The sequence below is a fragment of the Phodopus roborovskii genome, unplaced genomic scaffold, assembly GCF_943737965.1.
Source record: "Phodopus roborovskii unplaced genomic scaffold, PHOROB, whole genome shotgun sequence".
Classification (NCBI taxonomy): domain Eukaryota; kingdom Metazoa; phylum Chordata; class Mammalia; order Rodentia; family Cricetidae; genus Phodopus; species Phodopus roborovskii.
Genome location: NW_026126434.1, coordinates 17,192,143 through 17,217,220, shown reverse-complemented (window position 1 = coordinate 17,217,220; position 25,078 = coordinate 17,192,143). Strand labels below are relative to the sequence as shown.

At 42.4% G+C, this 25,078-nt stretch overlaps 1 protein-coding gene across 1 annotated transcript; it reads right to left on the bottom strand.

Moving 5' to 3' along the window:
* Positions 1-503: 503 nt before the first annotated feature.
* On the bottom strand, positions 504-25,078 carry Slc16a9 (solute carrier family 16 member 9). Its single transcript, XM_051186880.1, has 5 exons — positions 24,848-25,078; positions 15,366-15,509; positions 7,848-7,943; positions 1,243-2,160; positions 504-724 (listed from the first exon to the last, which is right to left on the bottom strand). Exons 1-5 carry the CDS (start codon positions 25,041-25,043, stop codon positions 546-548), a joined length of 1,533 nt encoding a protein of 510 aa, XP_051042837.1. The 5' UTR covers positions 25,044-25,078; the 3' UTR covers positions 504-545.

Sequence of the window (25,078 nt, the reverse complement as noted above, 5' to 3'; positions counted from 1 at the left end):
TGAAATGGCTGAGTGTCTTCTCTGGACTTGCAGGTCCCACATAGAGGAGAGGGCAATTATTCCTTAGAAGTCTTCACAGATATACTGTCAGGAGTGCATTGTTTAAGACAGGACCCCCAAGTACCTCATGGCAGAACTCATGGGGAAAGCAGTGAGAGTCTAAACTTCTTCTCCCAGAGGAAACTTGGTGAGGCTAGTCAACAGTTTTACATCCTGAACTCATGAACAATGGTGCAACAGAACAGTCCCACTTCTTGGTGGGAGAGGAACAGGGTAGAGGTTACACATACAGTACATAAAAACAGAGTACGTGAAAGTACATTCTCCCTCAGGGTCAGCTGAGGTTTCTATATAAGATCTTGACTTTAGGGAACCTGCCTAACAATTTGATATACACACACATACATACATACATACATACATACATACATACATACATACATGTGTGTGTATATACATGTGAATATACATATATATGTACATATATATGTATATATATGGTATAAAGTAGAAAAATAGAGGAAATAATGCCTTTTAATATTCCTCTAAACATTAGAGGCAACTTTGTAGAAAAAGGTTGTTGGAGCTGGCTTAGGGAGTTTCTTGTTGCATGTGTCCCAACAAGGCAAGGAGGCAAGCAGCAGGATGAAGCCCCCTAGCAGGACGCAGAAGCCACTGAAATAAAAGGCGATGTCATAGGTCTGTGTCCAGTCATAGAACCAACCTGAGGAGACAGTGATTGAAAACAAAGTGAGCGTCACATAGTTTTAGTTTCTTCCAAATAAAGAATGGGCACAAAGACAGAGGAAGCATATCAGCTTAATCTTAACTATATCATAGGTGTGGTGTGTGTGTGTGTGTGTGTGTGTGTGTGTGTGTGTGTGTGTCTGTGTGTCTGAGTCAGGGTCTCATGTAGCCCAGGTTAATCCCAAACTCACCATTTACCAAAGATGAGTTTGAGCCTCACACTTTAGATCCTCCCAAATACTAGTGTTACAGGTGTGGGCTACCACACCTAGTTTTAGACAAAGCTCTAGAATGAACCTAGGACTTCCTGCATGCTAGGCAAACACTCTTCCAACAAAACTACATTCCAGGCCTAGCAAAATAATCTTGAATAAACTACAGTGAAATAATTCACTTTGCTTTGTGAAAATCTATGCTATTACTGAGAATGTCTCTATCTCGGTAGGTCACAGCGAGGAATAAGAAACTGGGCCGACTTGAAGACAGGTATCTTACCAACAATCGGTGGCCCGAGGCTGTTCCCAAGTCCCGCAAAGAACATTAGTATTCCATAGGCGTGGGCTAATTTGTCAATCCCTACAGTCTTTGTGGTTACATACGGGAAGATGGACCAATTACCCGTAAGAAAACCCAAGATCCCAGAAAGTATCGCCAGGGTGACATAACTCTTGGCAAGAGGGATTGCACACAAGGCCAGGCCGGTGATGATCAGGGTAGCTACATAGAGATACAAGGTGTTGACCCACTTGAAGTCAGCCATGATGCCTAAAAGAAGTTTGCCCACGGCTGTCATGATGCCGATAATGGAGATGAGTGGCATGGCGAGGTCCTCTTCCTTCACATTGGAACTTCTCGCCACATCCTCCATGAGTAGCGATGGTGGGAACCCTCCGATGTCAAAAAGCAGGATGGCGATGAAAAGTGCCGAGAAGACTTTGTTTTTAAAAAGAGATACTGTCTCGCAGCAGTAGTTCCTATATAATTGCCATTTCCTCTTGGCAAGCTGCTTGCAAAAGTAAGTCTGCTCCACAACCTTTTTTGTGTACGGTTCTGGCTCTTTGGTGTGTGCTGTGGCTGTGGCTGTGGGGTTTTTAGGGGTCTCCCATCCCCAGTCACCACTGGGCAAGTTGCTGTTGCATTTATCTTCGCTACTGTAGTTCTTGTCCAAAATGTTCATATTTTCTTCCAGGCTCTTCTCTTTCTCATTGTACATGGAGTATCTCTCCAGAACATTCTCTGGAGCTATTTTTTCAGGACAAGGACAAATGGGAGACTGCAAGGGCCTCATCAGACTGCCACAAGCCAGTATGTTTAAAGCCAAAGCGCCCACAATAAGTAGGCACCCATCAAGGCCATAGAGCTCTATCAGCAACCTCTGCAGAGCAGCATAGATGAAAAGGCCCACGCTGGAACCTGCAAGAGAGTGAGGACCTCTCAGTCTCAGTATGATCATTTCTGTAGCCTTGCAACTCGCACTGGTGGCATCACAATTACACTTACTGTTTACACTGGCATTCACAGGACTTTTGTTTTAAAGCCACCCAGAATATTTAGATGATAGGACAACAGTGCTGACAGGACATCCATCTGCAGAATCAATATCCAAAGACCCTGTTTGTACTTATTATTTATTTATTTGTTTGTTTATCTATCTATCTATTTATCTATTTTTTGTTTGTTTTTTGAGACAGGGTTTCTCTGTAGCTTTGGAGCCTGTCCTGGAACTAGCTCTACATACCAGGATAGCCTCAAACTCACAGAGATCCCCCTGCCTCTGCCTCCCGAGTGCTGGGATTAAAGGCGTGTGCCACCAATGCCCCCGGCAGGATTTTTAAATTTTAATTTTATGTGTATTCTGTTTTTGTTGCATGGTTATATGTGAACCACACATGCACAGTGCCCACTGAGGCCAATGGAGGGCACTGGATCCCCTGGAACTGGAGTTAGGGGCAGTTGTTAGCCACCATGTAGGTACTGGGAACCAAAGTCCAGTCCTCTGCAAGAACAGCCGATGTTCTTAACCACTGAGCCATCTCTTCAGTCCTACCAGGATTCATCTTATTTTTTTAATTATATGTATGTGTCTCTGTGTGGAGTGGGTGCCCAAAAGACCAAATGCTGGCATCAGATCCCCTGTAGCTAGACTCACAGGAAGCTGTGGGCTGCCTGATAAGGGTACTGGGAGTAAGAGTCATACACACTTTTACCTTCTGAACCATCTCTCCAGCTTCCTGTTGTGTCCTTTGTATACACGATCTTATTCATTACTTTTAATAGTCATATTGAGGACATCCTACTGTAACCCCCAATCTACAGATGAAGCAAATGAGGGTTAGAGAGATTTACCTCAGAAATTTACCTCAGATCTCAGAGTTGTAAAAACATAAATGAGTCAGCCTGACTCCAGAAACCCATGGAATTTAGTTATTTTAGAATTTTTTAAATTATATTTTTGTTTGTTTAGCATGTATTTTATATAACCATTTTCTACAGTGTGTGTGTGGGGGGTGTTTGTGTACATACAGGTTAGAGTACATGTGTGTCTCAGGATGTGAGCACAAGTCATCTGGCTATGCAACATGCACCTTTATCCACTGAGTCATTTTGAAGGTCCTTATATTCTTAACAAACATTATCTTTGACTATGCTCTACATTTATTATGTACTGGGCTCCATGCTATGTCTTATTGCCTTTGTAAAAGCAAATCTTTACATTTCATTTTTAAGATGACTGCTATAGATTAGTTTTAGGATATTAATAATGGTCTGATCATTTAAATTCATTCCAAAATTACTAGAAAGAGTGATTTGTATTCTTAGTGCATTAATAGAAGTATGAGAAAAAGCTGAAGTGGGATTTGATGGAGTGTTTCAATTATAGTATGCTGGCTTATACATCACACGGGGACTAAACACCTCCTCTTCAGCATCCATCTCCCTAAGCACACTGCAATGCTGTTAAATTTATGCTGTTCTTGTTGGGTTCTTATTTCAACTTTTTTTTTTAAAGTTGAGTATTAAAAAAAAAAAGTAAGTATCACTGGGAAATGTCGTATAAGACAGCAGGAAAATGTAAACAGGTTAAATTTTAAAATTTTTAGTTCGATGATCATAGTATCCATGCTCTAAAAACTTATCTCATCAAAGAGCAAAGAGCACTGGCTGCTCTTGCAGAGGACCCAGGTTCAGTTCCCAGCTCACAATCATCTGTAACTCCAGTTCCAGGGGGACTCTAATGCCCTCTACTGGTCCCCTCAGGTGCTGTCTGAATGTGATGCACAGGCAAAACATCCATACACATAAAATAAAAATAACAGACAAATTCAATCCCATCCCTATCTTTGAGAGATGGTGTGTGCTTCAACAGCTAAAGAGACTCCAGAAAACAAAGAATGAAGCAGAATGGTTAACTTCAAGACTGCTGTTCTGTCTTTTCAACATGACCTGCTTGTTTGTGACTTTTACCTAACACGCTTTACAGACTGTCATAAGATACCACACCTGTAGACACTAAACATGTTCACTTTAAAGGATCCCATTTGTTGTGTATGGGTGTTTTGCTTGCATACACATCTGTGCACCACGTGTATACCTGGTTTCCAGAGAGGCCAGAGGGCACTGGATCCCCTGGAACCTCGGTCACAGATGGTTGTAACCTGTCACGTGGATGCTGGGAACTAAACTTGGATTCTCTGGAAGAGTGGCCGTGCTCTTTAACTGCTAGGCCATCTCTCCAGACCCTTAAAGGCATTCTTGATATTTTAAAAGTTGTTTTTGTGACAGAGAGATGCATCAGCGGAGAAAGACACCTGCCACCACACCTGAGGACCTGAGTTCAGTGCTTGTCACTCAAACACTGGCACAAGTGTACCAGCATCAGTAAGTTTTCCTGTGACCTCTGCATGAACTATGGCAAGTGGATGTGCACGTTCACAATCACACACACACACACACACACTTAAAGAAATGAAATTTAAAGTCCTAAGTCCTGTTTTGATCTTGAGAAAGAATTGCCATTACTCAACAACAAAGTCCATCAGTCAATATCATGAAATGTATCACATCACTCCGACCTTCGCCATGAACAGCTGCAATACACTGTGTGACAGGGTACCTCAGCCTGTGCCCCAGGAGAACATGGCCCGACTTAGAGAGATGTGGCAACTCTTCAGGGGAATGGGAAGTGATTGCAGAATTTCCTCCTGGCGTGTTGGAAAATGCACGACTCTAACTTTTAACCATCTACAAGAACATCTTAATTGAAAAACAACCAGCGTAGAGAGCAACATGAGAAAAAACACTAATTATACTTTCATCTGAGTCTAGATTTTGCCCTGCTACAGAAGGGAAAAATAACAGGTGTATGGGGAACTTCAAACAGCCAGACACATAGGTTTGCACAAATTGTACATCGTTACAATTGTTTCAAGCTTTCTTGTGACAAGTCAGAGAACAAACATTTAAGACACCATGAGCCATACAATAAACACCTGTCTGTCCCCAGTACTCAGCTCTCCCTGGCAAAGAGACACACCAGACAGCAGACAGACAAAGCAGCTATCTATGGACATTGTTTCTCCAAATATTTATAGATTATGAAATTGTCGTTTTACTTTTAAAAACAGGGTAAAAATAGAAAAGCCACGCTCGTGCAATGTACAAAAACAGAGAGCGAAAGCAGATTGGAGCAGAGTCCAGTTTCTAACCCCTATTCACCACTGAGGAAGGTCACAGCCCACAACCCTCAGTGTTTTGTTGCTGCTTGTTTTAAATCAGGTGCCCCCAATGGTTCCAGAGCTGACCTTGAACTCATATTTCCCTGCTTCGGCCTCCTAAAAGCTGGAATGGCAGATATGACCCACCACGGCAGGCTAAAACCTTTGTAATGTGCTTGTATTTCTACATTTTGCCCCTTTTGACTAGGTGGTCATGTTTCAAACAATTGATTCGTGGTTTCTTTTGGAAAAATTACCATGACTCTGTTTTGCTGTGATTGTCTTAGGCGAAGGTGGATTCATGACTGGCTCTACTTTAAACTCATCTTGTTCCCTAGATTGATAAAAAAAAAAAAAAAAAAAAAAAAAAAAAAAAAAAAACCTCCAAATCTGGACTGCGCATGGACGTTGCACTTTTTATTTGCTGTGTACAGTGCAGCCCCTCTGCCCTGCCCTCTAGACTGTGGTGTAAAGCAAAAGCCGCACAACAGCAAGGAATTTCCAGTGTCTTCAGCACCAGTAAATTTGAACATGAGAAGACATTGTGACCACAATTACAACCACCAGCCATCCTACAGTCCATGTGTGCCTTTACAGTCTCTATCACTCGCTGTCATGTCTGTTATCATTGTTCCTATTTTACAGTTCAGAAAATGGTATCTTGTCCAACATCAACCAGCAAGTGAGTGACAGAAATCTAGCTCCAGGAGGCTGGAGAGATGGCCATTAAGAACACATGAGAGAGTTTTCTCTAGCAGATGGCGAACACAAAATGAACTCAATGGTATTTTTGGAGGTGGGTTTTTTTGTTTGTTTGTTTGTTTGTTTGTTTGTTTTTCTATTCATCTCATAATGCTTTGACTGGGCTCCTTTTCTTACCCTTGCTTATATATTATGGTTTCTGATTTTGTGTTTTTAGGGAATTTCTGTGCATACCAATGTGTGTGTCTCTGCATCTATATGTGTGTCTTGTGCTTTTGTTTGGCTCTTTGTTTTTCTGTTTGTTTGGTCCTATTCAGGTTCACTGTTTTTATTTTATCTCATTTTATGACTTTTTCTTGGGTGCCTGGTTATTTTCTACTGAGAGAGAGAGCAAGAAATGATCTGGACCTGGGAGGGTGGGAAGGCTCTAGGATGACTGGGGGAGGGAGAACCACAATCAGAATATATTTATGGAAAAAATCCATTTTCAATTTAAAATAAAATGCTTTGTGCCCTTGCATAATACAGTTCCTCATGTTGTGGTGACCCCCAGCCACAAAATTATTTTCTTTGCTACTTCATAACTGTAATTTAATACTGTTATGAATCATAATGCAAATATCTGATATGCAGGATACCTTATATTCTACCCCTGTGCAAGGGTCATTCAACCTACCAAAAGGGTCAAGACCCACAGGCTGAGAACCACTGCCCTAAATAGACTGATAAAATATCAGCCACAGAAACTGATACTACCTTAACAGCTTTTTAAATCCATCTAAAACATGAACTACCAACTCAAAATACCTGGAGGATGCCAGAAATTATATTTAAAACTTAAGTATGTTTTCTTTGTTTATCTGAGACAGGTTTTCACTACATAACCCAGGCTAGCTCCACGGTCGCAAGCCTTCTGCCCCAGACTTGTGTGAAATTAAAGACATAGGCTACCATACCTGGCTTAATTTATATTTTATGTGCTGTTTTATGACTTCAGTGATCATTTGTTCCATATTAAAGAAGCAATAAGGGTGTGTGTTGCCGGGATATGTAGCTAGGTCGGTGACCCACACTCTGAGAGCACGACCTTAAATGGTTGTATGTCCTACACTCTATAGCAAGGCTGACCTCAGCCAATGGTTGCTGCTCTTGCTTCCTGCCTGTTCTTCCTTCTTCCCAGTTTGAGGATTCTATGCTTTCCATCCAAGCCCTCTCCTGCAGATAGCTTCAAACACCCGGGCCTAGAAGCTTCCTAGGCAACCATCACAAGCCTAGTACTCAAGTCTGCTATTTATGGATCTTGGAGGTTTGTTTTGTTTGTTTGTTTGTTTGTTCATTTGTTTTTTTGTGGTGTTTTGCTATATTTCAAGACAAGGCTTCTCTGTATATCCCTGCCTGTCTCGGGACTCATTTTGTAGACCCAGCTGACCTCAAACTCAGAGAGATCCGCTGCCTCTGCCTTCCAAGCACTGGGATTAAAGGCATGTGACACCACTGCCTGGCACAGACCTTGGGGTTTTTTGTTTGTTTGTTTGTTTTTTGAGCTATTCCTATATTTATGGTCGGAAATAAACCTACTTCTAGGAATGCTGTAAAAACAATTTTTTTTGCACACGTGTTTCATACCTCTTCACTCTGTTTAAAACATTAACTTATTACAATACTTTAATTTTGAAACAGTACCTGTTGAAATCAGGCCAAGTGCAAGGCCTCGGCGGCTGTCAAAATACTGACATGTAATGGTCACTGTCGCAGTGTATAATAAGCCACATCCAAGACCTGAACATAAGAAGATAGCAGAAATTTAGTCAGGCGCACAATTTCAATGCAAAAGAAGAAAATGAAGGGCCCCCACTTGGAAGCTGTGGAACCATTTGTTTAAGCATCAGAGTCCCCAGACCCCTCTGTCAGTGTTGGGGACTCAATGGACTTTGAGAAACAACATTTTTCACCCACCTTAATATCAGAGTCAAGTGAAAAAAATTAGTTCAACTTCTGAAGTATAAAAGAATAATTCAAAAAAGAAAAAGCATGTGGAGCAGTGGTGGCATACACCTTTAATCCCAGCACTCTGGAGGCAGAGGCAGTCAGATCTCAGTGCATTCGAGGCCAGCTTGGTGTACAGAGTGAGTTCCAGGACAGTCAGGGATACACAGAGAAACCCTGTCTTAAAAAACCAAGGGGTCAAGGGGTAGGGGGAGAATAACTGGTGTGTAACTGGAGACAGAGGAGAAGTCAGAGGCAATGGTTAAGCCATGCACCATATACCAAAACTTAATCACACCTGCACCTCAGGCCTGTGTCTCTTCTACTCCTTGCAGTGATTCTGCTCTTCCTCCAAGGGCTCTTAACAAATAAATAAATAAATAAATAAATATCTTTATTTGTGTGTATGTGTTTCGGTTTGTACAACCATGGAGGCCAGGAGAGAGGATTGGAGGTGGTTATGAGTTACCCAACGTGGGTGCCGGGAATTGAACCCACATCCTCTGGAAGGGTAGCCAGTGTTCCTAACCACTGAGCCATCTTTCCTGCTCCTCCTTCTCACACCAAGCTACTCTGCTTGACTTTATCTTCCACACCCCAAAGGGTCTGAAGAGATGTTTCAATTCTCAATCATCATCTCAGCATCCCAAAGCTTGTATCTGTATTCCCATCGTTAGAGCTGCTTTGCATCCTGTTTAACAGTAAAATATAGTAACTATTTAGTTTCAGCTAAAGAAACTTTGGAGAGAAAAAGGGGGGGCACAAATACAGTAAGATACCCACAAGCATGAAAAGGATCAAGCACATGATTACTTGAAATGATTATTTTCCTGTAATTTGAAATTTTCCACAATTAAAAGCAACCTTGCAGCTACCTTTGTCTTCTTGAGTTCCAACAGTAAGAATTGTCTCTTGGTCTAGTCTACCTTATTGGTTTTACCTTTTAGTTCTGATGAATACTGGTAAAATCTAGTACTATCTGCTCATTTCCCACTAGCATCTCATTTGGCTTCACTGCATTTACTGTTTACCGTTTTCAGCTATGTTATCTAGACATGATGGCCACTCTAAAAATAACATGTAAGCCATTGACTGAAAAGGAAACACTGGCTCGTGAAGTTCACTAAGTTCATTGTCATTACTTAGACAGCTACCTAGACTCTCAGTAAACTGATGCTGTGGTGTCAGCAAACATACAAGTAAGAATTTTGGAAACCTAGGACTCAACCACACATTGCAAGGCCCAGGCTGGCCTCAAATTTGCAAACCTCCCCCCACCCCCTCCAAGAGTACCGGCACAGCCGACGTACACCACCACACCCACTAAGACAATAACAAAATGGCTTTGGGTATTTTATGGCAAAATCTGTCAGCATTTTGAGGCTCTTCTATTTCTTACAGAGCCAATATTTTTCAGACAAGCAATTTATGGTGTTCTATAATCACCTATAGATCTTCCCAAACAAACGAATCTGGTATCACAATGGATGGAAGGATGCCAGTGTCCATCAGATTGTATATCACAGTTCATCTTTGGGAAACTATCTCCTACCAAGTTCTGCTACCGAATCAAAAAGGAAGGAAGAAAAAAGAAAGGAAGGAAGGAAGGAAGGAAGGTAGGAAGGAAGGAAGGAAGAAAGAAAGAGAGAAAGAAAGAAAGAAAGAAAGAAAAACACTTTCCTGGGGCTGGAGAGACAGCTCAACTGTTCAGAGAACACCGCACTCTTACAGAGAGCCAGAGGGCCCAGCACCCACATCAGGCAGCCTACAACTGCCCAACTCAGGCTGCAGGTGATCTGACTCCCTCTGCTGGCCACCATGGGCACCTGCACTCATGAGTCGGCAGCCACATACGACATGTACATGTAGTTTAAAATAAAATAATTCTTTTATTATTATCATTATTTATTTTTTGAGACAGGGTTTCTCTGTGTAGCTTTGTAAACCAGGCTGGCCTTAAACTCACAGAGACCCACCTGCCTTTGCCTCCTGAGTGCTGGGAATAAAGGTGTGCACCACCACCACTCAACTAAATAAAATAAATCTTAAAAGAAGACTACTTCCATTTCCAAATATATTTTTGGTTCCTGTCTCAGTCCATATTTTCCTCAGATGCTTCTGTCACTCACTGCAGCAGCTGGATAAAGACAGATACAGACAACATGTGTCTTCTAGGAAGCTGAACCCTAACTCAACTTATTGGATTAAGAAGTACTAAATAGTTGCTGAGCATGGTGGTAGCACACACCTTTAATCCCAGCACTTGGGAAACAGAGGCAGGTGCATCTCTGTGAATTCGAGGCCAGCCTAGTGTACAGAGTGAGTTCCAGGATAGCTAGGGCTCATCTCAAAATACTGAAAAACAAAAACCACCTAAAGGAATAGTTAAGCACACCTCTGGGTATGTCTGTGTGGCCCTTTCCTGAAGGAGCTAACTAAGGGGGGTGTGGTGCCCAGCCTAAATGTGGATGGCACATCCATAGCTGGGGCTCAGAAAGACAAAGTGGGTAAGTCATTAACACTGGGATTCATCCTCTGCCTTCTGACCACTCTAAAAATCCAAGCCAAAGGGAATCCTTTTACATTTGTGGTATTTGCTCACACATTTGTCACAACTGTGATAAAACTGAAGTGATTTATGAACATAAAAACACAACCACTCTTCCCATGGCTAGGGGATCGCTCTGTGGTAGAATACCTCTCTATCACACATGCAAGGTGCTGGGGTTAACCCCAACTCCAAAAACCCCTCTGATAACACAAGCATGCCAGTCACCAAAGTTATTTTGTCTGAGAAGATAAAATTATTTTTCACAATAAATCTGTACTGCTATCAACATGCAGTGACTCTGTGACCTTAAAGTGGATTGACAAACAAGTGTTTTATCTCTTAAGGGGCTGGAGAGAGAGTTCAATGGTTAAGAACACTCACTGCTCTCACAGAGAACCTGGGTATAGTTCCTAGCAACCACACCAGGCAGCTCACAACTACTTAGAACTCTTATTCCGGGAGATCTGACACCCTCTGGCCTCTTATGGCACCCACACACATATAATGCACATACATTCATGCAGACACACATACATACACATAAAAGAACAATAAATAAATAGCTGGGAGTGATGGTGCATGTCTTTAATCCCAGCACTCTCGGTTTACTTTAAGGAGAGTCTGGTTTACATAGAGAGTTCTAGGACAGCCAGGGCTGTATGGAGAGGCCCTGTCTAAATAAATAAATAAACAAACTTTTAAAAATAAAATTATCTTCAATTTATTTATTTATTTATTAAAGATTTATTTTATTTTTAGTTATGTGAATTATTTGTGTATTGCTATATGCTGGGTATGCTGGCATGCTATGTCTGTATAATTGGTTGATCTCTGTTGCCTGTGGAGGTCAGAAGGGGGGTCCGAATTGCAGACAATTATGAGCTGCCCACTCTGAGTGCTAGGAACTGAATATGGGTCCTTTGCAAGAGTAGTATGTACTCTTAAATGCTGAGACACCTCCCCAGCTCCAAATTTATTACATTTTGTATATAGTAGTATATTAAGACATAATACACTAAATAATTGTATACTCCATACCATCTGAAGTTCATTAGAGTCCTAAGGAAGAAAATAAAAAGTCCCATGTTGTTAAAGTTTTCACACTATTGTCTTAAAATATTCTCTGTGGCCATTCAGCTTTGATCACATTCTAGCAGGGAAAAAACTTCTGAGGAGCATAATAATTTTAACATCAAATAACCATATTTAGGTGAATTTAGCCAATGTCAGGATCATCATGTTTTCTTCTAGAGTTTAGTGAAACTGTCTATGAGACTAAAGGGAGGGAAGGAGAGAAAGGAGGGAGAGGAGATTGAAGGGAATGTACTTGTCCTTATATAACACAGTACCATGGGCAATGAGGAGACACAATGAGATTTTTAAAGTTCATACTACTGAGTATTTAAGGCATAAACACAAGTGACATGTCACTGTTCCCTTTGTTTAAACAGGCGAACATGAAATACAATTCACTGCCCTAATGATTCTTTTCACCTGGTATGTGCTTGTTCATCTACATCTGGATAAGACAGCAACTCCAGAATCATTTGTGTGTGTGTGGGGGGGGGGGTGGATGTGGGTGTGTGTATCAAAACAAATCATTTTTATCAAGCCATAAAACAAAAACAAAATTAAACAAATAATATGGGCGGGAGGCCATGAAGGACAGGATCTGAGGCATGTATCCCTGATAGTGAGAGCTGTCAAAAGCCATTCACAAATGACTCTGCAAATCTTGACTTGCATAGAGGCCATTGCAAACACACACAAAAAGCTCTTCCAACAAGGACTTCTGCCCAGGGACAGTTTCATCTTGGACCAAGGCCACTTTAGGACAGATCCATGTAGCCAAGGGTTTTTGCTTGAAAATAGCTTATACAATTCCCTTCATCTCACCTTCACAGACTTCCTTAAACATCCACCATTTCCTAAGGTGTGTGTGTCTCCATTGCTACACTCTTGAATTGTTCAATAAATACAGATGATCTTTGAAGACTCTCCCATGGTTATTCAGTGGGACATATAACTCTGCAGTGATATATTATTTATGATTTATTAAAGCTTGACAGAAAAGCAAAGTCAGCCTCAAGCTATAGAGATCAGGCCATAGTGACACATACCTTTAATCCCAGGAACCAGGAGAAAGGCAAATTGATCTCTGAGTCCAAGACCACCCTGGGTTAACAGAGTGAATCAGAGCTCATGCCTTTAATCTTAGCACTAGAGAGATATAAAAGATAGAAGCAGGGTCTTTAGTATTCAGTGTGAGGCATTCATTCTTCAGCCACACTGAGGAGAGGTTCCAGTCTGAGGCTTGGTGAGAGGTCCTAGAGATGGACCAGCCCGCTCATCCTGAGATGGAGGTAAGAAGCTAGGGACCAGCTGCTTTGTTTTTCTGATGTTCAGCTTGAACCTCAATTATTAGTCTTTGGGTCACGTATTTATTCGTGTTGCATAACTCAGCTAGACACTAAGCTCTTTATCACACACACTGCTCGAAGGATCCACCTCCAGCTGCCAGTTCAACTCCTCAGTATTTCTCCTCTGAACTCTGACCTCCTCCTAGGTCTGTAAACCTTCAACACAATCCTGCTTATATGAGCTGTTGTGTAATGGTGTGCATCACTTCCCATTTCTGCAGTAAAAATGACAGAAGAAGCAACATTTCCCCATCAGGAGTTTTGCAGATGCTCTGACCTATTGACAACTTGCCAGGTGACATATGCATTTCTTAAAAAAAAAAAAAATGTAGGAAAGGCTGCTGTTGGGAGCTGGGGCACTTGCTGCTCTTCCAGGGAACCAGAGTTTGGTTTCCAGTACCCATGCCAGGCATCTCTCACAACCACCTGGAACTCCCACTGCTGGGGATATGATACCCCCTCTGGGTCCCTCTGGCACTGGACACACACACGCGCACATGCACACACACACACACACACACACACACACACACACACACACACGCACACACACACACACAATCTTTTTAAAAGGTTGCTGTTTGTTATCCACTGTATCCCATTCTGGGTGTTTGGCTCTGGGTGTCTTCCACTACCCTTGCTTGTCTTCCGATCACCATCCACTGGCCATGCCCTACCTGTCCCTAAAGACTGTCACACTGCAATTCCTGAAGCCTTTCTCTGTACATACACACAGTATACCAGCTCCAGGAACTGGCTTCTTTTTGTCACTGCCTTGTCTTCTGCTGTGTGGCAAGCTACCCATATAGAAGCCTGTCCTTCTACCTAGATGACTAACTCTATGACTCACAAATTCTTATTTCTGACCTTAGAAAAATCACATGGGATTAAGAGACACTGAATATGTAAACATCTACCATCTATATGTAGAATGTAGTACTGAAAATGGCCATTGTTTTGGTATTATCTTTCACTTTTCACTCAAGTCTACAGCATATACACTACAGATACAGCTTCAGACAATGCTAAAAATCATCCTTAGTATAGCCAGACATGGTGGTGCACATATGTAATCCCAAAACTAGGGATACTGAACCAGAAAGATCTAGAGCCATATAAGGTTATTCTGCTTCAAAAACAAAATACACCACAAATCATAATGGCTCAGCACAATTGTACACTCATAATAATCAGTTCCATCTTAGGTTGGCCTTGGTGGCACATACCTTTAATCAATTGTAGCACTCAGGAGGCAAACCACAAGACAGAGAAAGTGAGAGTGAGAGAGAGAGATATTAAGAGAAGAAAAATAGCTATCTTTGATGGTAAAACCACTTAAGTGAGGACTAGGGGAGAAGTTATGATACTACTTTTGCTAAGGTGAATATATAAGAAATGGCCATTATCTCATTTATAATTAAAGTAATAGAACCAGATACGGATTCATATGACCATAGTCTAGTGGTTTTTAACATCGAACACCTTTAAGTACAGTGTATTACAAAGGAATTTCATGAAATATTCAGTGGCCCAGGTTCTTTATTAACCTGTTACTAAGTTGTCATCAAGCATTCCCACTATGCCATTTTCTTCACTTTCATGCCTTGTCTTTAAAATCCACTTTGTACATCTGGATGAAGTACTTGCAATGGGCTGAAATTCTGTTCACTGTTGCCAAAGTCCCAGCAGCAGAGAGAAGTGACCAACATCAGGAACATCTAAGCTTACATTCTCCTATCTCACATTTCCTTGCTTAAATATGGAAATGAAAGTTTGAAATCTCTTCCTGTTCCTTAAGTAGGGCACAAGGGAACTGTCAAAGTGTGCCTATCCCAGGACTAGAGAGATGGCTCAGCAATAAGAGCTGTATCTCTCCATGGCTGCTCTTCCAGAAGACCTGGGTTCATTTCCCAGTACCCACAGGGCAGATCATAACAGTAACTCCAGTTCCAAGTGGCCCTTTGCTCTCTTCTGACTTCCATGGGCACCAGGTACATGTATGGTACACAGACATCCATGCAGGCAAAACACCCACACATATAAAATCATAAAAGAACAATAACAACAAAAAATTTAATGTGGTTATCTTTCTTCCAGCACTTGACCCAATGAGCAGACATTTCCTAAGGCAACAACTCTTAGAAAGTAAGATACTGCTGAACATTTTCACCCCTCAGATTAATATACAACAATGAAATGATGTGGACATGAAGTTAGAAGATTCATGGGGACCGGGTTCCTTACCTACAACGATGCCATAGGAAAAAAACAGGAAGTAGATATTGGGGGCAAGACTGCTCAGCATTAGGCCCCCAGCCACCAGGAAGCCACTGAAGATTGTGACGGTTCTTGCTCCAAAAGATGACACACAGAGACTGCAGACAGGACCTAAAAGAAATTGAGGCCTTCACTTATGTAGTAGGGACCCCTTTCTTATGACCACATGATCCGTCCATTGTCAATTCAAAGCAGTTCCATCCATCACAACGCAACACAGAGAGACAGCATCTACATACAGTTCTGGGCACTCTGGACACCTCTGCATGCTAGACAATACATGAGTTACTCGGTCTAATAGTCACATTCCATTTTAGCCTTATTGCAGCCCTGGCAAGTAGATACTGTTGGTGAGTTCACTGTGGAGAAAGATAATTATCTACTGGAGTCAGATTTGACCTAGTTGACCCAGGGTTTGGCTTTCCCTCTTGTCAAGTTGTTGACTCTCAGGCAACTTGTTTGTACTCCCTGAAGCTTAGTTTCCTCATCTGACAATTGAGATCAACAGTTGGCAACTCCCAGAGTTCTGTGCAGAGCTGACCAATGGACAGAAGTGATCCGTGCCTGACTTTGTTGAGTGTGAGAAACCACTGTGTGTGAAATAGGTCTTGAGACAAATTGTGTCTCCCTGGGGTCATGCCAGGGAAAATGCTTAGACTCATAACACTGAGAAAACTAGAAATACAGATGTTGGGTTATCTACCCAATAAGCTCATTTCATGTGGAAGGAAAGAGAAATTCTAGGAAGGTGCCATTTCTAGTCCATAGCAGGACAAAGAACCTCGAAGCTTGCAGTTACAGCACGAAGGAAGCTCTGGGCAGGAGCTCAAGGCAGGTACCTGGAGGCGGCAACTGAAGTGGGGGTTATGGAGGGGTGCTGCTTACTGGCTTGCTCCCCATGGCTTGCTCAGCCTGCTTTCCTGAACCATCCAGAAACACTTGCTCAGGGGTGGCACCATCCACAGTGGGCTGGAGCCTACCACATCAATCATTAATCAAGAGAATGTGCATGGCCTTGCCTACAGGCCAATCTAATGCAGGCGTTTTCTCAGTCAGAGTTCCTTCTTCCCAAAGGGAAGATGTCCCTAGCTCATGTCAAGTTGAAAAACTAGCGAACATAACTGGTATCCTTGTTTGGTTCACTTTGTGTTCTCCAAATGGGACTTTACCACTATGCTCTTTAATTCGTGTAAGCAATGTGCCACAAGGTATTGGATGCAAAGGTGTGAATGATGGATAATGATCTTCACAGAATGTACCCAAGCCAGCAAAGTGTAACCAGACTTGGTCAAGTCACCCCTGCAGAACAGGACACACTCATGGGTGCAAGTCCCTGTCTTAACAAACAAGGTCTCTAATATAATTACCAAGCATCGTTCTTTAGCACCAGGCAAGTCCCAGATTTCAATCAAATAAGTCAAAGGGCTGTTCTCAAGGGAGATTTCTTGTGTTGTTTTTGAGTCTTCCACTTAGTAGAAAAGACCTTTGGGATGAAAGCGGCTTGCCCAAAATATGAACCATTGGAAATGGTTAAGATGAAAAGGGAGGTCTGCTGATGGTTGGGTTTGACACATGGCAAACAGAATAACCAGCCATCAGTGTTAATCCACTGGAGAATAGATAGTCTCCTAATAAGGGAATAGTAGTAGTCATGGGAATATCACTTCAAAACACAATCCAGTATGAAGACAATGAGAGGCAGAGCCCAGAGAGCCTATTCTGGCTACCTGTCCTCAATCAGCCAATTAAAAGAGCCAAATTAATAGTGAAAGGCAGAAAAGGCCTTATTAATGTGGCCACATTGGGAAAAAAGACAAGAGATCCAACAACCCTCCAAGACCCATTGGGGACTGGGGTCCTGACAGAGAGTGAGGGGTTAAGTAGAGAGCCAGAGGTACATAACTAAGCAGTCCGACAGGCACTGCCCACCACAGCCTCAGCTCCAAGTCTCTCCCTAAGGTCATCTCTCAGGATGTCAATATTTCTCTGGAGACAAATTCCTCCTCTGGATTCTTCCAGGTTCATCCCTGTGTGCTCTCAGTAGGAGGCGCTGGAGGAAATTCTAATTTCTGAGAGTTCATTGTTTCCACAGTCTGATCGCCAAAGAAAGGGACAGCAGTGTCTCTTTAGAATATTTCCATTGCCTGAAAAAGGCAGGTTATAGGGTGTTTGGGGATTTCAGGGGAGGACTGTCAACCTGGGCCAAGGACCTGAGCCTTGAATAGGCAGTGAAGTATTGTCACAGTTACAAACAGGATGCAAAAGCATTCCAAATTGGGCAAACAGGTCATGATTATTGTAAAGTGTTGGTGTTCTTTCACTGCCACAGATATCCAAGAAACACAAAGGAAAGAAAGATGCCTAGGGTTTCAGAGGTTGTGTTACAATGATAAAAGAAAGCTAACACATAGATCATTCCCTTTGGGACTGAGATTTGCTTGCATGAGAGGGTCTCAAAGCCATTAGTAAATGTGAGGGGAGAGTTAGATGGGGATAATACAATAAATCTTTGGTTCTCAACCTTTGGGCCTCCACACCTCTGGGGAGTGAAGGACCCTTTCACAGGGGTCACCTAAGACCATTAGAAAACACAGGTGTTTACATTATGATTCATAACATCAAAATTACAGCTATGAAGTAGTAATGAAATAATATTATAGTTGGGGATCACCACAACATGAGGAACTGTGCTGAGGGGTCACAGCATTAGGAAGGTTGAAGCACAGGGGTATTTCTGGAAGTCCAGGGCCAGCCTGGTCTATAAAGCGAGTTCCAGGACAACCAAGGCTACACAGAGAAATCCTGTTTGGAAAAACAAAAACAAAATACATACAAAAGATTGGGCATGAACACACACACACACACACACACACACACACACACACACTTAATGGGGGAGTTGGGGGTGAGCATTAGCAGCCAGGAGAGGGAAGCCAGAAGAGCCTCTTCAGCAAGCAATCCCCAAAGTAGCTCCTTAAGCAAATCTTCCTGAGGAATCTGGAAACAAGCCTTTGAACAAAATAGAAATCTGACTTTTTATGGCCACTTATGGGTGGCAGGAAGTTTCACATCACATGATTTAGTTCAGCATCGACTATGTGATGAGGAGCGTGGAGGAGCCAGGTACTGGTTGAGACTATAAATCAGGGGCTGCTGCTAAGCCACCTCACAGTTAAAGGAACTTCTCAGCTCAGGGCTAATCCTCATATACAGTCCTGCCAGCACTCACAACAATGAGCCAGTGGACCCGCCTTGCACTGACTTATCTTCTACTGACTCATGCTGGCGATTGGAAGGTTGGAGGAATTATGAACCCAAACTAGGGAAAAGGGGACGCTACTTCTACTTTGAGCCTCAAACTAGAAGACAAAAGAGTTCTCTGTTGTTTCAGCAGCAACGAGGTTGCTTCCATTCTTCTCCTTGAACTTGAAGAATGAATGACATGTGGCCCAGGGATGCTTTAGCATATCTCAGAATGCGCAAGGCCATGGCAGCTCTCTGCTTCGGTGACCTTCCACGCCTGTGTTCATCTGGGTCAACCACAGAAATACACCCAACAGGAAACACATATTAAGAAATGTACTGTGAGGGATCTGTGGGCTACTGGCCAGGTGATACTTGCCTAGGTAGGCAAGTCTAAGTAAGACCAGTAGGGCAAGCCACTGGGAGGGGCAAGCTAGGACTCTGAGGTACAGGCTGAAGCTTCAGACCACAGGCAGAACTTCTTTTTCTGGGGAAGGTCCATTCTTGTATGGAGTCATCCCAGATTATCTGGGCTAACCTTTTCCTCTGAAAGCTGATTGCAAACTTACATCTTAAAAAACAAAAACCTTTCCAGGTAATGCCAGCTTTAGGATTTGAGTAACCAGAGAATGAATGAATGTAGCCAAACTGACTCAGGACAGTAACTATCTCATCTCCCACCATAAGCCCTCTTCCTCAGCCAAATTCGATTCGCCAGAATGTTTTGTGAACAGTACAGACACCAGGTCTTAGCATCCAAGAATTCTGCAAGGCCTGCTGGCTCCCTACCTGGCTAATCACCTCAGACAATCTCAATAAAGCTAATCAAAAGGGGAAAAAGGCAGGGGAAGGCTATAATGGTGCATGCCTTTAATCCCAGCACTCGGGAGGCAGAGGCAGGAGGAGTTCTGTGTGTTCAAGGTCAGCCTGGTCTACAGAGCAAGTTCCAGAACAGCCAAGGCTACACAGAGAGATCCTGTCTTGAGAAAATCCCAAAAACCAAACCTAATAAATATGGAAATGAGGACTGAAGAGGTCACTCAGTTGGTAGAGTGTTTGCTGTGTGTGTGACCTGAGCTCCTCTCCAGAGCCTTCTAGAAAGAAGGGTTTGGTGGTCTATGCTGTAATCCCAGTGCTTGGAGAGAGATGACAGGAAGTTCCCCAAGGACTCACTGGCTGTCCAGCCTTGATGACTCTGAGAGCTGAAGTTGGGTAATACCTGAGGAAGGGTTTAACAATGATCTCTAGCCTCAATATACACCCAGCACACATGTACCAATGTGGCTTTCCCCCCTCCCACCCAACACACACAGTGATCCTGGTGGACACACCCACTTTAGCTACAAATGGAACCATAGAAGCATGGTTAAACTCTGCTGACCTTCGTTACAAGGGACTGCTCCCAGGAAGGACCCAGACTTTCATTCAAGACAGCCTAACTTCCCTCAGTGCCAATCAGAATTTCTGATTCACAAGTCAGACAACTTTCAAGCCCCTTGCTATGAATAAGGTTGCATTCTGGGAAACTCCACAGCATATTTTCAAGGCTGTTTAAGCCTGCTTGCTTGGATTGCAATCTCAATTAGCCTTGAAATAAACACAACTTTCTTGGCTCTTACCTAGGTTAATTAATTTTATCCTTAGTCAAGAAATTCCAGAGATAGTCCCACTCTTGCTAGTCATCTTGGTATTTAAGAAGTTTCAACCCATTAGTTCCCTTTGTTCCTTCTGTCTGTTCCCTAGACTACAAGTCCTACAGTAGGCATGTATTTTGTAAACCCTCTTTGCATCCCCCATGGGGATGCACTGTATAGTCACTTTGCCTTGGTCCAAATGACTCCATTTTATAAAGCAGAACGGGTTCTACACCTTGTTTGTGCAGGTCAACAAACCATCTACTCATGTATGAGCTAAGCCAACTGAATCAGCAATACATCCATAGGAAAGTAGATCAAGATCCTATCAGATAAACCATACCAGTGAGATTATCAGTCACATCCAATGTAATCCTCTTACTTGGGTCATACAAAAGTAAAAGACACCAAATTCTGGGGTCTGGTGGTACATGATGACACATTATCAGACCAGCGGGAGCATGGGTCATGAGATCAATGGACTCTCAGCTCTGTCCCCCTCTAGCCTCAACTCAGGTGATCCCTCTGCTTGAGGCAGCCCACTTGATTTTCCCAGAATAAAGGCATCAAGTAGGTAGATGACCAGTGTGGCTCTGCAGTAAGTAACACACACACACACACACACACACACACACAGAGCGCACACACACACACACACACACACACACACTTACACACACAGAGCATACACAGCACATGTGCATGTGCACACACACACACACAAACACAAACACACACACACACACACACACTTCCAGAAGTATTTGTTCTCTACCACTTCTTTTTTAACAAAAAAGGTCTCAGAGTTTCTCTTTTCTATGTTCATCCTCAACAGCTTTGAGCTGTAAGTCCAATCACCTCCTCATCTGGTGGCTGGTGTCATGTCCATGCCCAGAGAAGTTGAATGGCCTCACCTGAGTAAGAGGTGGCTGAGTCAGGACTTGAGTTATACTCTTGACTTCACCCCAAGATCCTATGAGTACTGCTTCTCTTCCTGATTTTGTTAATGTTTCAAATTCCATATAACTTAGAATTTAATTTTTTTTGCTTGAAGAAAGTAAAAAAGTTCATTTCTCTAACATTTATGATATCAGAAAGATATACAATAGCATCCTGTTGACTTATACTTAGAGATTAATGAGATGGTTATTTGTTATTGGTGGTCTTGAGAATATCAGAGGAGGTTTAAGAGATATGTGAGAAAATGAGTTCACACCAACCAAGTGATTTCCAGATACACTTGGTATTTCCTGGATGCATTGTGAAATGTAATTCGTTCAGCAGACAACATAATTGGTAGCCAAAAATTTGCCTGTACAAAATGAAGTTTACAATGCTTTCTGTATATCTTAAAATGAGTTCATGCTTGAAAAACACAAGCATTTAAAAGAGAAATTAAAGTTGGATCAGATAGCTAATCCCCAAATAGATTAGGAGCTTCACTTCCAGAGGACCAGATTAACATGCCTCTTCCTTCTCTGCGTTGCTCTAGTAAGATGTGAGCTGTGACACAGATTATCAAATACAACATTCAAAACACAGCCAGAATTCTTGGCATTCCTAAGTGTCTTAAGAGACTTGGAAGGCAGGCCCAACATCTCAGAAGCCTAGACCTAAAGGCAGCTTGGCTCTTGGGTAGCTCAAGAGTGGGTAACAGTAGAGGAGTGCCTGGATTCTGTATCAAAGCAACCCCATGGCTCCAAAGGGGAAACATTAAGATGAACTGCTTATTTTAGCTCTGAGTAACAAACTCTCCAAACTGCCCTTTAGAAATCTACCTTCTCCCTAAAGTCCACTCACATCCATCTTTCTCGGTCTTCTGAGTCAGGCTGGCTTCTTATACTAGATAAGGCCCAGCTTCTAGGCCATGATCTGCCATCACTGTCATGAAATTCTTAAGCAAGGATTCCATTTCTTCATATTGCTCTGGGGTTTATAAATTATGTAGACAGTCCTATTTAAAATGAAGATGGCTGACCTTAAACCTGGAATATGGAGATGTTGACCTAAGGACATGGGGTTGTTGACCTAGGAACATAAAGGTGTTGATCTAGGGACATGGAAATGTTGACCTAGGGAAATGGTGATGTTGACCTAGGGACATGGAGATGTTGACCTAGGGACATGGAGACGTTGCAGAGTCTCTGATCAGATTCTAAGGGAGACCAACTTCAGCTTTTACACCAGTGTCCATATTCCACATCCCAGCTGCCATCAACTTCAGCTTTTACACCAAAGTACACATTCCACCTCCCAGATGCCAATAACTCTCTTCTGCCTCTTGAACCAACTCCAGAACAAGCCTGGTCTTCCTACCATGTGCTAAGGGGAATGTTGTTGGAATTATCCTTTGACTCTTTCCTGGAAGCACTGATAATTACAGTTCTGTTTAGTAATTTGCTAATAGAAATGATGAGATATAAGAAAACACTGTAAAAATCTCCTCTCCACACTAGGTTGTTTCCTAGAAAGCCATATGTTCAAATCTCTATGAATGCATCAGTTACTAGCCACTTACTTGTTCTTTGACAATTTTACAAGCAGTCTTTTTTCTAATTTTACAATTATACATGTATGTGTGTGTGCACCCATGAGTGTATCTATGTGCACTATGTATATACAGGTATGCATGGAGACCAGAGGGCACTGGCTTCCCTGGAAGTAATGTTATAGAGGCAGTTTTAAGCCACCTGATAAGGATAGGAAGCAAACCTGCGTCTTCCATAAGAACAGCAAGTGCTCTTAACCTCTGAGCCATCTCTCCAGCCTTGCAATCCTTATTTTTAAAAAAAAAAAAAAAAAAAAAAAAAAAAAACTCAAACAAGTCCTGAGCAAATTTCCTGTTTCTCCTGATTCTGGAACATCACGATTTTCTCCATTTGTTTAGTCATGTTTACTTATCTTATCTGAGAGGGTCAGAGGAGCCTGCAGGCTTTTCCCCATGGCTATGTATCTTGTTTTGGATTTAACAACTGGATGTTATGTTTTTTTCCACAGCAACCCCCTTAATAGCCAAGAGACAGACATATGTTAAAAAAACAAAAAAGAATGACTAATGCAGGCTTATTTTAAGCAGACTTTCATAAATCCATTTTAAAACTCAAAACTGCCTTATGAATCACCACACCCAATCTCCCTAGTTTCTCCACAGTTTAGAGACTGAGCTTCATTCCTGGAATCATGGTAAGTTCATAGTACACAGGAAGACTCCATGGGTACCCATCCCACCTATGCCCCTCTTAGCACACAGGAAGAGGCTCCAGGAGTACCCATCGACCTATGCCTATCTCAGCCCATTTGGTGCTCAAATAGTGCCAGATAAGTCATTAAGAATTACTGCAGAATTCAAACTGTGCTCCAGACACTGAAGTGGTATATGATATTCATAGTCAAAAGAACAATTTTTTAAAAATCCTCCTCTGTTTGCCTTAAGCATGGAAATCACTATTACACTGCAAACTACTGTTTACCAAAATAGATCTTCATATAACCCCTGTGAAAAGCCTAAAGAACACTGCCCAATGAGATATGACTGCCTTTGCTGTGGGATACTTTTCGGAGGAGGTTGCTGTAGTTGATGAACATGCTAACTGAACCTAGTGCTGAACCTGAGACAAGTTAGAGCTTGGAAGACACAGAGATCAGTTGCATACTGTGAATATGCCAGTGTACTACATACAAACCTCTATATTATTATATCCATGGGAATATATGTGCTCCTTGTTAGATGGTGTGTGTGTGTGTGGTGTGTGTGTGTGTGTGTGTGTGTGTGTAAAGACAACACTATTGTTCTTGTTCTTGGATGTAAAATATCCCTTATTTTTCAAGACAATGTCTAATGGATCTGGTGCTTATCTGAGCTAAGCTAGGCTGGCTGACCAATGAGCCCCAAGGGATCTGCTTGTCTCTACCTCCCCAGCTATGGGATTATAACCATGCCCTAAAACACTCAGCTCTTCTATGGAGTACTGGGGATCAAACTGGTCCCCGTGAACTTTATAACTGAGCTGTCTCCCCAGCCCCTATGTCCTGTAAGCTTCTTAGAGGCAGGAAACCTACGTTTGCAGCTCAGCCTGTCGTTTCTTAAGGTTGTATTTCATTATGTGTATCTATCCCTTCCTCCCATCCCCCACCATTGTGTGTGTATGTGTGTGTGTTCACATATGTATGAGGGTGCCACAGAGACCAGAAGGGGTTGTCTAATCCATTGGAGCAAGTGGTTGTGAGATGCCTGCTGTGGGTGCTGTGATTTACTGCGAATGCAGTGTACCTTCTTAACCGCAGAACCATCTCTCTAACCCTCATCTTTTCATTTCCATCATCTGGCACACTGCTTGTCACTTTATTGAGGAAACTGATGATGAGATGAACTGAAAGCATGGGGGATTCCTGTACTTCAAACAAATTTCATTACATCGAAGAAACAGTGCTAAATCTTGACAATGGGCAGGAAAATACCCATTATGCTTCAAATGTGTCAAAGCCTTCCATGCCCCATGCAATGTTAATGACACAGCAAATGTAATTAAGTTAATAGAGAGAGCAGGAAAATGTACAAGCATAACCACTTACTTGCAAGTAAGCCAACTCCACTTGCCAGGGATCCCACCCAGGCTGTTTTTCCTTTTCCTTCACCAAAGGCATCCAACCATTCTATGTACAGGACCCCAACAGCTAACGGAGATCCATAGCACAGGAACTGAGTGAAGAAGGAGACGACCACAATCACCCAGCCCCACCCGCCATCAGGTGACTTCTGAAACTCCATTGTGAGATGAAATCAACAAGGTCTCTCTCTGTGGG

Bases quoted from the DNA above. Each gene is read 5' to 3' on its own strand.
- Slc16a9 (XM_051186880.1), bottom strand. From the start codon at position 25,043: ATGGAGTTTCAGAAGTCACCTGATGGCGGGTGGGGCTGGGTGATTGTG. The intron at 7,944-15,365 runs GTAAGGAACCCG...TCTTATGTTCAG, and splicing joins TTCCTATGGCATCGTTGTAG to GTCTTGGATGTGGCTTATTA. The intron at 725-1,242 runs GTAAGATACCTG...CTGTCTCCTCAG, and splicing joins CCTCGGGCCACCGATTGTTG to GTTGGTTCTATGACTGGACA.